Genomic DNA, 15,298 nt, shown 5'->3' on the forward strand with positions numbered 1-15,298 from the left:
CACTTCTCCCTAACCTTACGTGACAGACCCTTCCTTTCGATGCTTGTGACTATTTTGCGTCTTCATATTTGTTTTCTCCCACTCGTTTTCCTTTTTGCATTTCTCTTCCCCCACGCAATGGAACAAAGATGGTGGCTTTCGTAGGGAGTGTGGAGATTTTCCAAGGAAGAAGACCAACATTGTGGATTTTACATGGAGGAAAATATGGATTTCGTAGGCACGGTAGAGTTTGGAAGAATTCCAACACCATTCTCAATGGTCTGTGAATGGTTTTTTTTTTTCAAAACTGCTTTTGGCCATTTCCATTCACTTTCACGGCTTAAAAAAGTTAACATTAATTAACTTCTCTTTCCTTCACGTGACACACTCTCTTTTGCAAGTAAAAATAAATAAAAATTACTTTCCACGTCAGGAAATAACATAATTATCAAATTTCGGTAGTTATTGAATCATTATCCTAAAAATAATCACTCAAAAAAGATAACTTAATTCACCGTCACTTTCATTGAAGTGAAAATTTCATAAAAAATAAATTATGCAAAATTCATAACATAACATATTTCATAGCTTATCATTACATTCAATGACACAAATTCACCATCAAATTTATAGCATTTTAACTAAATCCTACATTAAGATATATAGTTAACCAACTTTACACTATAAAACACTGGTTAATTTGAAATGCTTACTCCAAACTCATCATTCAACTCTAGTTAAATCTTTATCTAATTTTCAAAACTAATTTGAAGCAAGTCTAAGTAATAAATCCTCTTAAAAATATCTACTCTGAGAAAAGAAAGGACATAGAAAGAGCTTCGGTCAAGATAATATAGTGGTTAAAAGAAATAGAAATGAGGAGAAAGTCCTAGACGTGTTAACGATACGAAGAAATAAGGTGGATTTAAAGGGATTTAGAAGAGAAGGTAGAAGAGATTGAAATTGAAGATAAAACCATCATTTGAAGAAACAACATTCAGTGAAAGCCTATTTGAGGATTTGAGCTGAAAATGGTTTCTAGCAGATTGTCCTAGGCAAGTGCAAGAAAACCATAGTGGTGAATGTGAGTTTTTTACTCTCTTTTTTCAATTACAGGCATGATGTTGCACTGTTCCTTAACTACATTGAAATATATGTTGAAAAGCTTTTTCGATTATTAAAATGCCTTTGATGGTATTTTAGTGTTTTCCATTTTTCATTAAGTTTGATTGCTATATTTGTCTTAATTATAACAATATAGTTGCTGCATTATGCAAATGAAATTGTGTATTTACGCTTTCAAGAATAAATAAATTTTAATTTTGACCATCAAAAACGTTAGAATTGAAATAAAGATGGAATGCTATATGTTATTGAATTGAAGGTTTAAAGAGAAAATTAAAATAGACCAGGATTTAGTACAAGAGAAAATTTGTATTACCTAGCTATCATGATTTAGGAAAATAATTGCATTTTAATTGGTCGATAGAAATATAGTCAAAAACTATTTATGTAACAAATTTTTAATAAAATCATTAATTTCTTATCACATTAAATGATTTAATTGACTCAAAATAATTACATTTTAACCTATTAAAAGTACATTAATGCAGGAAAATTTGTTTACACCGATTAATAAAGATGTTCTATACCAATTTTGGAATCTGTAACAAAACATGGGTGTAAATATTGAATTTTCTTAACAGAAAGTTTAAAGTTTCTATCATGATTATGGTTTTAACCAACAAAGTGTTATTTTTCTTAAATAAGCATCACTTTCAATGAGTTCATACTCATTATTCTCATTACACCAGTGAGTTAGACACCAAGTATGCTCTTTATTCTCTTAACACCAGTCATACATTAAACACAAAAACAACAATCTGCAAAACAGGACATCCATTTCCTTAAAAACACCAGTTAAAAAGTTAACAAAAGACAACGTCACAGAACATGAACTACATGCACAGATCACAAACTACAGTTCCACTCAAAACTGATAAACAAATTGCAGCACCTCTTCCAACACAGACTTCTTGCTATTCACGACGTTGCATTTGGCACGAATCTCACCCTGGTTTCCGGTCAGCACATCCAACTGACTCAGCCTCACAGCAGCATCCACAAACTTCTCAAAGAAAAGGGTTTGGTTAACAGCGAAAGCATTCACCAACCCTTTTGTCCTCTTATCACTCAACAGGTCCTGGTCGGAGGTGAACACTCCCTGACGGTTCATCAAATCGAGGTAGTATTTGTTATCAAACACTGTGGGAGTTCTGATGTCCAAGTTGGCTGTGTTGCCGGAATCTGCATTTGGGCACGTGGATTGGAGTTGCTTCGCTAGGGTTTTGTCCATGTTGGGGTCCAGAGGGGAGAGCCTGTTGAAGAAGGTGCTGCAGTGTGCACGCCCAAAGGTGTGCGCGCCTGATAAGGCCACCACGTCGGTGGCGTCGAAGCTTTTGGCGGCGAAAGCGTCGAGCGTCGCGCCGGTGGTGTTGAAGGGTTTGGGGAGGTTACTTGTTCCTGATGTGCTGAAGCTTACACCGTCTCGTCTTCCCAGTGGCACTGCATAATCAGGGCCTCCTGTCTGTTAACAATTAACTAAGTCATGACTTCAAAATAGAAAAATTTAATCCGTTTTTCTTTTATACTTCTAAAAAAACTCATATTTCTTGTTAATTTTGTTTTGAATTTTTTTTTGAAAAATACTTACAAATTTTATTATGAAAAAAAAAATTATAAGAAATTGTTGCCAATTGTTTTTGCAAAATATTTTGTATAAAACTCTTTTCGTAACAAATTTTGTAAGAAATACTTACGAATTTTATAATTTTATAAGAAATAATTACTCATGAAGGAATTATCTGTCAATTAAGATTCTTAAAAAAAATAGTAGAAAAAAGTATTTTCTTGCAAATTTTTTTAACAAATTTGCAAGAAAATTCTCATGTAATATAAAAAATTTTAGTAGTGTTACCCACTCTTAACCCACCACTCCAATCACTTTTCAATTATTTATTTTGATTTTTTAGTAGTATAATATAATGATCTAAAGACAGTTAGAATGATGGATTAAAGTGTGTTTTTTTTTTTTGGTTTATATACGGATAGATTAGGGCTAGGCAATGATAACAACTCCATCATTATCTTCATTTCTTAAAGTCGTGTTGAATTGTTGGACATAATTACTTCTAAATAAAAGTGTGAATTGAATTAAATAATTAATCCCACTTGTACTCTTGAGAAAAATAATATTGCTCTAGTGTTAGAGGGAACATTTCTTTAGACCAAGAATGGATAAGTAGAAGTAGGAAAGATGAGAATGGGAAAGAGTGAAATGATGAAAGGATGAAAATGAATAATAAGTAAAACCACTAACACTTTTTTTAGTAAAATAATAGTGCTTTATTGTTAAAGCTGGAGAGGGAAAATAATATTGATTTAGAGGAATCTTTCTTAGCTAATCACCTTTTGAGAATTTAACCGATGGTTTACACTAATGAATACAACACTGATATTTTGATACTATTATTTTTTTATTATTATTTGACATTATTTAATATATATTTTTTTTAAATTATAAAAGTTAATTTTTTTAAAACTATTTTATCTTTATATAAGTTATCAAATGGTGTCAAACAAAATTTTTTCTAATTCCAATAAATATGGACAATGGTTATGACTCTCATTTTTTTACTTCCACTTTTTATTTTTTGATGTGACTTAGTTTGAGTTATTGATCAATGTATTAGTATCTTTTTTTATGAAAGAATCAATAATCAACATTAAGCCATGTCATAAAATAAATAATAAGAGTAAAAAATTGAAAATAAAAAATGAAAGTGAAGGTATAATTTTGGGATAAATATATATAAGGAGAGAGAAAAGAATAAAATAGAATAGAAGTGAGAGGGTTGTCGAAATTACAAGAGAAACAGCATCACGTGCTGCCAAGACAGTGATATCTGCGCAAGAAACGATTCTTCCACACTCCTTATGAAGAAGAGCTCTGAGGTCATCAATGGTGTCCAAAGCCTCACTTCTTATTCCTCCGTTTGCTGGTTGGTCTCTTTCACCCGGGCTTCCATCTAGCAGCACCGACCCATCACATCCCTACACATTCAAAATCCATTGCAAAATTTTTGTTTTATTAAACCAACTTTGATGGTCTTCGTTCATGAAAATGGTTAAGGTGCTCTTTTTTGAGTGTTGTTGGAACCTTTTTTCACAAGGATCAAGGCATGCCTTACGTCGGAAACAATTCTCACAAAGATACTATGGAATTGTATATAGCTAATAGCATTTTTATGGCAATTTATTGGGTTATTGCAGTTAATTACCTGAACAAAGCAATCATGGAAGAAAATGCGGAGTAAGGCAGGAGCTTGGCCATTGTCGTTCTTGAAGACCTTCTTGAGATGGTTTCTGACAATGGTTTCAAGTTTGGGACAGGTTTTGGAATAGAAAGAATATGAGAGTCCCTTTACTGGTGAGGGTTTGGCTTGTGTTTGGGAGACATGTAGTGCAGTGAAGAGAATGGAAGAAATGAAGAAGAAAGAGTGCAAAGAAGTAGCCATCTTTGTTTACCTAAGTTAGTGTGATTTCAGAGTTCCTACCAAGGGTCACCATTTATAGAAGGAGGGTGGCTATGGGGTCATGCCCCCACATGTTTTCTTTCCTAATAAAGTAGACAAATTTTAGGAGAAATTTCTACAAAATCTGAACAAGAACATGTAAATATGTACCCATAAAAGATCATAATAATAATACTTATGAAAACTACTATACTAAGAGATAATAAATGTAAGAATCACTGCTATTCTTTTCATAATTTTATTGAAATTCACATATAAAAATTTGTAAAAAGAGGGAATTTGTGAAGTCTTGTAAAATATAATATTTTTTTAACAATAAGTGTAGAATAATTTACTATTTTGTTTTTTTATAAGAGGGGCATGAAGTTTACTAGTCGTAATTAGTAATTTTAAATTTGAATTCTTGAATTGATAACCATGTAAGATTAAAATAAAAAAAACTTTATGTATAATAGTTGTATTAAATGGAGTGGTCCAGCTGTTCTCATAATAGACACCTTCATAGCTTTTGGCCAAAAGCTCCTCTCATGGTTGGTGGAAGATGGCTCCTTTCTACAACTTAGAAATTTAGAAATACACTAGGAGTAGTTATTTTTATATTTCTTTAGTTTAAGGATTTCAATAAAATTATTTAATTCATACCATTCCCGATAAATTTAAAGCTTTCTAACAACTTGGGTGTTCTCGGTGTTTTTTGTGCCCTAAACATTATGAAGTATAATTGGATTTGAATTTATTCATAAAATTCTTTTCAATAATGAATATAAGTTAGTCTCTTTCGGACTTTCTTTGTAAATACTTATCTTATGAGAGAAAAATAAAAATAATAATAAACAAACTAAAATTATTTTTGTATCCATAAAGTGTAAGTTGAGTAATTTTTCATTACATTCATATACGTTAAATAAGAAACAATAAAAGTTTCACCTAAGAAACATTCATAAAGAAGCAAACAACAACACTATAACAACAACCTGCGGAACCAAAATAAAATCAATTGGGTAATTGTACAATCTCATCCACAAATGACTTCACCACAGATCTCTCATCATTTACGACATTACATTTCGCACGAATCTCACCTTGATTTCGAGTCAACACACCCAATTGGCTCATCTTTACAAAAGCATGAGCGAATTTTTGGAAGAACAAGGTTTGATCTAGCGCAAAGGCTTCTACCAACCCTTTTGTCCTATTGTCTGTGAACAAGTGTTGGTCGGAAGTGAACAAACCTTGGTGGTTGATCAAGTTAATGTAGTAATTGTTATCGAAGAGTTGGGGGGTTGTGAAGTCCAAAGGAAAAGTGTTACGTGAGTATGTGGTAGGGCAAGTAGAGTTGAGGAGTTTGGCTAAGGTTTTGTCCATGGTAGGGTCTTGGGGAGAAACCCTGTTGTAGAATGTGTGACAGTGGGCACGACCAATGGTGTGTGCACCTGATAAGGCAACCACATCGGTAACATCCAAGTTTTTGGATTCGAATGTTTTGAGTGTGACATCGGTGGTGTTGTAGGGTAATGGAAGATTCTTTGCTTCTTCAATGCTGAAGTTTAGACTGTCTCTTCTTCCAAGTGGCACGTTGAAATAGGGGCCTCCAGACTGTAAAAAACTCAAACATGTTTGTATGAATTCTTCTATAAAGAGTTAAGCTAAGATTTAGGGTAATTCTAAATATCTTATAAGGTAAGCATTTTTTTTATCTAGGTTAAATATATTTTTGTCCCTTAACTTTTAGTAAATTTTGGAATTAGTCTATTTTGAAACTTTAAACCAATTTAGTCATTCATCTTTCGAAATACATGAATTTAGTCCTTTTAATCAAATTTTGTTAAGTTTATTTGACATTTTAAGCGCGTTTTATAATAGTATTTAACTTAATATTAAAGCAAAAATGTGTTAAACACTATAAACAATTCAAATATAATCGTGAAATACGTACAAAATATCAAACAAATTTAACAAAATTTGATTAAAATGATTAAATTCACGTATTTCGAAAGATGAAGGATTAAATTAGTCCGAAGTTTTAAAATGGACTAATTCCAAAATTCACCGAAAGTGAAGAGACCAAAAATATATTTAACCCTTTTTATTTTTTATGTTGGAAAAGAAAAAGGTATAAAAGAAGTAAGTAAATAATAATAGGGATGATGAGATTACAAGAAAAACAGCATCACGAGCTGCCAAGACAGTGATATCTGCACATGAAACGATCCTTCCACACTCCTTATGGACAATCTCTCTTAGTTCATCAATGGTCTTCACAGCCTTAGAGCTTATGCCTCTGTTCAGTGGTTCATCCCTTTCACCTGGATTACCATCCAGTAACAAAGATCCATCACATCCCTACAAATACCAACACATTTTAATCACTCTCTATAAAAAAAGGTTTCAAATTTAGTTCTTTTGTCAAACATGTTCAAAGTTACGATATGGTGTTATCATTGAATCTGGTGTCATAAGTTTTTATTGTCACATACAAACACAGAAGAAATATGATTAGGGATGACACACAAGTATGCAAAGTCTAAACCTTAAACTTTATATGCATCACGTTAGCACTCTTAATATATATGATCATATTAATTTAATGATGTTTATCTTATACAGCATGATAAATTTATAGTTAAATATGTTTTTGGTCTCTTAACTTTAACTGAATTTTGGAGTTAGTCTATTTCGAAACTTTGATCTAATTTAGTCATTCATCTTTTGAAATATGTGAATTTAATCTTTTTAAACAAATTTTATTAAGTTTATTTGACATTTCAAATGCATTTCATAATAGTATTTACTTAACATTAAAGCAAAATTGTGTCAAATAGTATCAACAACTTAAATACAATCCTGAAATGCATACGAATCATCAAATAAACCTAACAAAATTTGATTAAAAATACTAAATCCATATATTTCGAAAGATGTAAGACTAAATTGGTCCAAAGTTTCGAAATAGACTAATTTCAAAATTCATTAAAAGTTAAAGGACGAAAAACATATTTAACCCAAAAATTTATTAAAATAATAAAACTTTTAAATAATTTAAAATTTAAGAACCTAAACCTTAAACTCTAAACGCAAAATTAAAGGTACCTGAACAAAACAATCGTGGAAGAAAATGACTAGTAGGGCCGGAGCTTGCCAATGAGTTTGTTGGAAGACCTTTGTGAGATGGTTTGTGACAATGGTTTGAAGGTTGGGACAGGTTTGTGAATAGAAGGAATATGATAGTCCATTCACCGCTGGGGGATTGGCTTCTGCCTCGGAGGAAATCATGTAGGAAGTAAACAGAATGGAAGAAAACAAGAAAAAGGAATTTAAAGAAGTGCAAGAACTGGACTTAGCCATTATTCTTTGTTTGTCTTGAGAGATTACGTCTAAATTATTTATAGAAGGAGGAACACACATGACTTCATAATTGTAAAAATCAATAAATACATATATTAATAATAAAAAATAAAACAGTAATTGGGTTTTTTATCATCCAGTGATTAAGTTTATAAAGAAAATTTTTCTTATAATGATTTTTATTTGATGAACATGACACAATAACAAAGTTTATATTTATATAAATTTATAAAACCAAAATAAAATTCGTTTCTTGACAAATAGGTAATTTTCATACTTTCTCTATTTATTAAGAAAGAAAGAAAAATCATAAAATTAAAAAAAAAAAAAAAAAAACTTTGGGTAGTCATTATCTACTTCAATGTCGTCAATATTGAAAAACAACTTTTCATGGAAAAAAATGAGGATACAGTTTATTCGAAAATTGATAAGCTTTTATATTTTTTTTATTGGAATTGGTTTTGACATTGATTGCAATGCCTTTTATTATTTCCTTTTCTTGAAGAAAAAAAAAAGTGTTCATAAGGGTTCCTTGAGATCACGAGAAGCCAAAGTGAGTCTGCATAACACAAATGGCCAAAATTTCTTGTAAGCAAATTGGAAGTATTGAGAAGAAAATAAAATCATTCTTTAGTTAAGAAAAAAAGAAATATAGAACGGAGCAACATAGTGAAAAGGAAATTCGAGAAATTTAAGGTCTTTTTAATTTTTCCTTTTGTAAGAAAAAAAATTTCATTAATAAACATATAAAAAAATTCATTTCTTTTATTATATAAATTGAAAATAAATTGTACACGTGTACAAAGAAATCACACCCGGAACTAAAATTCTATTCGTAAAATAAGTTAGTCTGTGGGTAGATATGTTTCGTAAACATATGAAAAAATCCAAGTACCGTGACAAACAAAATAGAAAAATTATTTTTTTACGACTAATTTTTTTTATAATTTTCTTACAACTTAAGACGATATTTTTTAAGTGATTTTCTATTTTTTTTATTTTTTTATTTTTTCCAATATTATTTTTCTATTTTTTATATTATTTTCTATATTTTTTTAAAAAAAATTTATAAAAAAATTGTCACATGTCGAGTCTGTCTGTCTCGTTGCAAAGACAGTATAACGTGACGTGTTACTATTGGGATAAGAATCATGTGAAAAATATCAATTTATTCCTTGTTTTTTTTTTATTTTATCTCAATTTAATTTTATTTTTTTTGAGTGAAGCAATTTCATTTCTCCCCAAATTAAGACTAAATTTAACATTTATAACATATTATAATGATATTTTTAATAAGATTAAGTTTATTTAAATTTATATTTTACATTAAACTTTATTTAGATTTTGTTTCAAATATTTATACATTAATGATTTTTATACAAATGTTATAGTTGGTTTAAAAATAACAACTTCATAAATTCAAATATAAGATTAAGTTTATTTAAATTTATATTTTACATTAAATTTTATTTAGATTTTGTTTCAAATATTTATACATTAATGATTTTTATACAAATGCTATAGTTGGTTTAAAAATAACAACTTCATAAATTCAAATATAAAATTTTTAAACATTTTATAACAATTTAAAATAAATATATTTATTTAAAATTTAAAAAAATTAAATAAAGTCCAATGTAAAATATAAATTTAAATAAACTTAATCTTGTTAAAAATAATAATTTAATCAAAAATATCATTAGAACATTTATATAAAAGTTAAATTTGGTGTTAATTTGAAGAGGGATAAAATTGCTCCAGCTTAAAAACAATTAGACCGAATTGAGACAAAATAACAAATATTGGACTCCTCATTTGACATGTGATATTTTTATTTATTTAAAATAAAAATTAAAAAAAGTTGAAATAAAAATTAAAAAAAAAAAACAAAAGATATGGAGTTAATGCATGACACATCAGTTAACATCGTTTGTACTATACTAATGGAAATAACCAAATTACAACACATTTTTAAAATTGAGAACCAAATTGAGACTAAAAGTATATATAATAACCTAATTGAGATTTTTGAACAAATACAAGGATCATCGAAGATTTAAGCCAAATTTTTATTCAACTTAAGCTTTTATCTATTACGTCATTTTAATATTAATTCTATTAAAAAATACACAAAATGATTTAAGGCTTGAACATTAACATTGATAGTATTTCAAAAACTCTAGTTCTCTTTCTCATATTTGACTTAAGAGATTTTTTTTGTATACAGAACATTGAATAAAGTAGCTATTGTGAATCCTTTATGAGAACCTTCAACTCAAGATTTCATCTCTAAGCTTAGGTTGAACATTATGATAGATGGTATGATTTATCAAGTTTAGGTCGGAGTGATTTTACCTAAATTTAAAGCAAGAGACCGTATAAGGCAGATAACCTTTATAGAGTTTACATAAGGTGTGTCATTATGGTTGTTGTGTAGAGTAGTTTTAATGCATCTTTTAAGGAATCGTTGATGTAGATGTAAACTTTAAAAAATATTCTTGGTAGATGTTAGATGAAAATATTTTCTACAACATAACAACAAGTATATAGAATATTTCGTGAAGTATAACATTAACTTAAGACTATGTATGTATCATCTAAATAAGACTTCACTTATGAAATGAAACAAAGACTATAATGTGTTATTGCATCTGTTAGACGAAATACTTGCCTTTTATGAAACCTGTTTGAAAAACTTATATCTTAGGATCATAACATATTCATTATTATATTTTGTTCTTAAACAATACTTAATCAAAGTATCAAGGACCTACTGGAATTTACTCTAACAAACATTAGAACACATCTAATGAAGAATTCTAGAGTAATACATATACACATAATGTTATGGATTTTCTTTAATATAGCTAATAGCAAATATAATTTGTAGAAGGAATCTCAAATGAATCCCATAAGTAGCAACTATAGGTATATAACTCAAGATTAACTACAAAATTCTCAATGAAAATACTATATATTAGAGTTAGTATACAATTCCCAATTTTTTCACTTTCCTCTTGTAAGTTGTATTAGTTGCTACCATCATTAAATCTCTCATCAAACTTCAACCACCAAATTTCTTCAAGTTGTTGTACAAATGTCAAAGACAAAAAAATGCCCATTGTTTTGATAAGTTTCCATTAATTCATAAAATAAAAACCCTTTTATTACTTTCTACACAGCCAATTTCATCAAATAGTTATAATGACCTAAACCATGATCAAGCATCTTTTTTCCATACCCACTATGGCAAATGCAATTGGTAAATTTTTATCACTTGGATTTCTCTCAACGGCAATTAGAAATTCACCTCCATATTTTGACACCAAATAAAATGACAATTATCTATTTCTATAAAAGGTCTATAGGTCTATTGAAATATTTTTTTTCATCTATCTAAGTATACATAAAATATGTAAATGGCAAATTTATAGTACGTTTAGTTAATTTGTTTCCAGGACATTAATCTTCGTTACAACTATCCAATTCTTCTAAGTTAGATTAAGGTTCCTCTATGTAAGGTCCTCAAATTTAAGAACATCAAAAGATCCACTTCCACACCAGTCTCATCCGTTACACTTTTGGATTGTATCTCTTATCTTCAATTGGATTACCTCAACCTAGATACTTATTGGACATCTTTAGCCATTTTCATGAAGGGGGGCTTCTTCCTACACCTCCAAAGACTTCTACTACACCCCTAAAAATTTCCAAATTCCAATAATATCCCTCTAAACCTTTCACTGTTCGACGGTAAAAAAAGTTAAAAAAGATTCTTTGTTCTTAACTCACGGCTGTCATAAATCCGTCCTCCAGTTTCTCTTCACTAAAAGTTACCTTTAATCTCACACCCCTAAATTGAAAGCAAAGCTTCTGCTAGGGGAGACCCTTTGCATCCAAACTCACACCAGTCGCTGCACTAAAGATCTGCAAGGAAAGGTTCTTTCTTTTTCCAAGAGTAGTAAGCATTATTCTTCTATTTATGATTATTGTTTGAATATACTTGTATTTATGATTATTGTTTGAATATACTTGGAGATGTAGATGAATATGCTTATTGTTTCAACATGGAAAAAATATATCGTGTAACATCATTTATAGCATCGTTCGTGCAAGTTAAAAACGGATTTGGATAGAATGGGTTTCGAAACCTGGTAAAATATTTATCCGGTTTTCTAAACCCAGTAAAAACTTGAACTTTCGTAACCCATGGTGCACCAGCATTTGAAATCCGGTAAGTGATTAAACAGAATTCAAACTCCGTTTTATTTGTGGACCGGCATTAGAAGCCCGTTTAGTTTTCTACCGGCATTCGAAGCCCGGTTTAATTTTCTACCGGCAATCAAAGCTCGGTTAAGAAATTCAAAATCAGCATCTTTTTAATCGGCATTGGTAATCCGTTGATGATTTAAATTTTCGTATTTTTTTATTCATTTGTTTATAAGTTTTAATTTCTATTCTTTTATAATTTATGTATTAATTATTTAATTTTAGATTATTTATATTTTATATAAGTACACTAAATAAAATTTAATTATTTTAAATTTTGTAGTTATTTTTACTTTGTAATTTTTAATTAATAATGATAAATTTTTATTTAAAATATTTTACTTTATAATATTTAGATTAATAATATTTAATTATTTTCGAATAATTTTGACTTATTTATTATTTGTTACCTCTTAATGTTCTTATTTATTTATATAATTTTATTTATAAGATTTAATTTCAAATTTTTATATTATATATTAATTATTTAATTTTAATTCTATATTAAATAAAATTATATACCGGCAATAGAAATCTGGTATGTTAGCTATTTTTTTTATTTAAAATTGATATTTGTATACCGGCATTTCAATTCCGTTAGTTTTTTTTTTAATTTATTTTACATATAAAATTTAATCTAATTTAATTTCACATTTGTATTATTAAGTTACTGTTTTATTGTTTTTAGAATATATTTTATTAATTTTTCTTATTTTTTTAATTCTGAACTTGAGTTTTTATGTATTTATTCTTATTATTTTTGTTTTAATTTTCTAATTTTTTATTCATTTTATTACTTTATTTTTAATTTAATTTTTCGTATATTTTTTTAATTATATATTTTATAGTTATTTTTACTTTTGTTAATTTTTAATTAATAATGATAAATTTTTATTTAATATACTTGTCTTTATAATATCTAATTAATTATATTTAATTATTTTAATTAATTATATTTAATTTTTTAATGTTTTTATTTATTTATTTGATTTTATTTATAAGAATTTATTTTATATATTAATTATTTAATTTTAGATTGTTTATATTATATATAACTATATTAAGTAAAATTATATACTGGCAATGGAAATCCGGTTGATATTTGTATACCAGATTTCAATTCCGATAGTTCAGTTTTTTTATTTATTTTAAATATAATATTTAATTTCAATTTGATTAATATTATTAAAGTTTTGTATAATTATTTTTATATAATATTTTATTTAATTTCAATTTTATTTATTACTAAGTTGTTGTTCAATTGTACATGGTGCTGCAGACATATATAAAGAGATTATAATCACCTACATGACATAATAAAAAATTAAAATAATAAATAAATAAATAATATTTATAAATTTTTTAAAAATTTGAAAAGTAAAAAAATTACAATACATATAAATAATTATATGATACACAATAAAAATTTAAAATAATTATAAATGAATAATATTTTTAAATTTTAAAAAAAATTGGCAAATAACATTACATATAAAAAATTATATGATACACAATAAAAAAACTTTAAAAGATAAACAAAACATAAAAAAAATATTATTAAAACAATAAACATTAAATAATTTAAAAAAATAAAAAAATTATTAAAAAACTATTTAACATTAAATTAAAAGGAAATTAAATTTTCAACCAATTAATAAAATTAAAAATAAAAATATAAAACAAATACGTTAAATAAATAAAATATTATACCTAAAACTAAATAAAAAAAAATCCAAAATAAATACCGGATTTCGATTTCCCGTTTGTGTAAAATGAAATATGTGGTTATCATTACCACTGATTTGTTTTATATTTTTATTAAAAAGATTTAACAAAAGATTTACAAAAGATTTTATTTTTAAAAGTTGAAAAAAGAAATATAAATTAAATAAAATATATAATGAATCACAAAAAATATAAACAATTTAAAAATTTAACCGAATATCGAAACTCGTGTAATTTGTGAAGCGGATTTGTAAATCCGTTTTTGGGTAACTGGATTTCGAAAATCGGTGTATGTGTATATGAAAAATCGGATGCCAAAATCCGTTTAAATTTTTAACCAGATCTCTAAATCCGTTGGTGTATGTGTACAAATTCGTTTTGTGTAAAACCGGATACCAAAATCCGTTTAATTTTTAAACCAGATTTACAAATCCGGCACAACGAGATGTCGAAAGTCGGGTTTATGCTTTCTAAGTTTTTTTTTTCTCTTTTTTCGATGTCGTTATCTATCATTGTCTAATTGTCTATCAGCATCTTTAAACACAAATCACCCATTCATAACCATTCACAAACATGCATTCACTATATACAAAAATGCATTCGGTATTCCGTATATACAAAGCTTATTGTATAAAATGGTTGATATATGAAAGTTGAACATGCAAATATAGTATTTCAAAACGATGGATGATGGACGTCCAACAATAACTTACATACCTTAAGAAGATACAACTTAAAAAACTGAAAAACGGAACAACCTGACCAGCGAAAGTGCAAACACAGTTCACAATGAAAGCAGTAGAGGTTCTGAAAACAACAATGAGTGAAAGTGACTTGTCAAGGGAGAAGGGCGCAAGGCGTAATATAAGAACCAAATCCAAGTCTCAACTTTCAGTTCACCTAACTCAGTAAATATTTTAATTACTTTTACCTACTTAAGAAAGAGGTGAGTCATAAGGATAAAATGGACTGTGCAATTAATATTTGGAGGTGCAGTAGAAGTCTTTAGAAGTGTAGGGAGAAGCCCCCTTCATGAACATATGATGGAGATTACGAAAAACATACACCACCCACAAAAACAAACAACATAAGAAATGCAGATTAAAAGTTATAACTTTACCTCAGTCCAACATTTACCTTGATATTGTAAATCTGTACTCCTCATGTGATATTCAAAGAAATAGAAGAGTCTGGGAGGAATTGTACCCTCAAGAAGAGAAGGTATCAATGGAGAATGGTGTTTGGTAAAGGATATCAATGTTGTTAGAAAGAAGGGGAGGAAAGAAAGGGAAAGGAAAGAGTTGGTGGTGTCATGATGTCAGAGTATGTACCTCAAAAGAAGCAGAAGAGTTCAGTCATTTTTTAAAAACATGGAACTGATGAAT

General features: G+C 28.0%; 2 protein-coding genes across 2 annotated transcripts; both read right to left on the reverse strand.

The window, feature by feature from the left end:
* Positions 1-1,797: 1,797 nt before the first annotated feature.
* LOC114181380 (peroxidase 12-like) lies at positions 1,798-4,592 on the reverse strand. Its single transcript, XM_028067820.1, has 3 exons — positions 4,320-4,592; positions 3,907-4,092; positions 1,798-2,566 (listed from the first exon to the last, which is right to left on the reverse strand). Exons 1-3 carry the CDS (start codon positions 4,554-4,556, stop codon positions 1,970-1,972), a joined length of 1,020 nt encoding a protein of 339 aa, XP_027923621.1. The 5' UTR covers positions 4,557-4,592; the 3' UTR covers positions 1,798-1,969.
* A 937-nt stretch (positions 4,593-5,529) lies between these two features.
* LOC114180365 (peroxidase 12-like) lies at positions 5,530-7,919 on the reverse strand. Its single transcript, XM_028066668.1, has 3 exons — positions 7,665-7,919; positions 6,732-6,917; positions 5,530-6,170 (listed from the first exon to the last, which is right to left on the reverse strand). Exons 1-3 carry the CDS (start codon positions 7,917-7,919, stop codon positions 5,568-5,570), a joined length of 1,044 nt encoding a protein of 347 aa, XP_027922469.1. The 3' UTR covers positions 5,530-5,567.
* Positions 7,920-15,298: the final 7,379 nt, after the last annotated feature.

This window comes from Vigna unguiculata, chromosome 4 (assembly GCF_004118075.2).
Source record: "Vigna unguiculata cultivar IT97K-499-35 chromosome 4, ASM411807v1, whole genome shotgun sequence".
Taxonomy (NCBI): Eukaryota; Viridiplantae; Streptophyta; class Magnoliopsida; order Fabales; family Fabaceae; genus Vigna; species Vigna unguiculata.

Coding starts and splice junctions, on each gene's coding strand:
- LOC114180365 (XM_028066668.1), bottom strand. CDS start 7,919: ATGGCTAAGTCCAGTTCTTGCACTTCTTTAAATTCCTTTTTCTTGTTT. Junction 6,918..7,664: donor TCCACGATTGTTTTGTTCAG/GTACCTTTAATT, acceptor TGGTATTTGTAG/GGATGTGATGGATCTTTGTT. Junction 6,171..6,731: donor CTCGTGATGCTGTTTTTCTT/GTAATCTCATCA, acceptor AGTTTTTTACAG/TCTGGAGGCCCCTATTTCAA.
- LOC114181380 (XM_028067820.1), bottom strand. CDS start 4,556: ATGGCTACTTCTTTGCACTCTTTCTTCTTCATTTCTTCCATTCTCTTC. Junction 4,093..4,319: donor TCCATGATTGCTTTGTTCAG/GTAATTAACTGC, acceptor TTGAATGTGTAG/GGATGTGATGGGTCGGTGCT. Junction 2,567..3,906: donor CACGTGATGCTGTTTCTCTT/GTAATTTCGACA, acceptor AATTGTTAACAG/ACAGGAGGCCCTGATTATGC.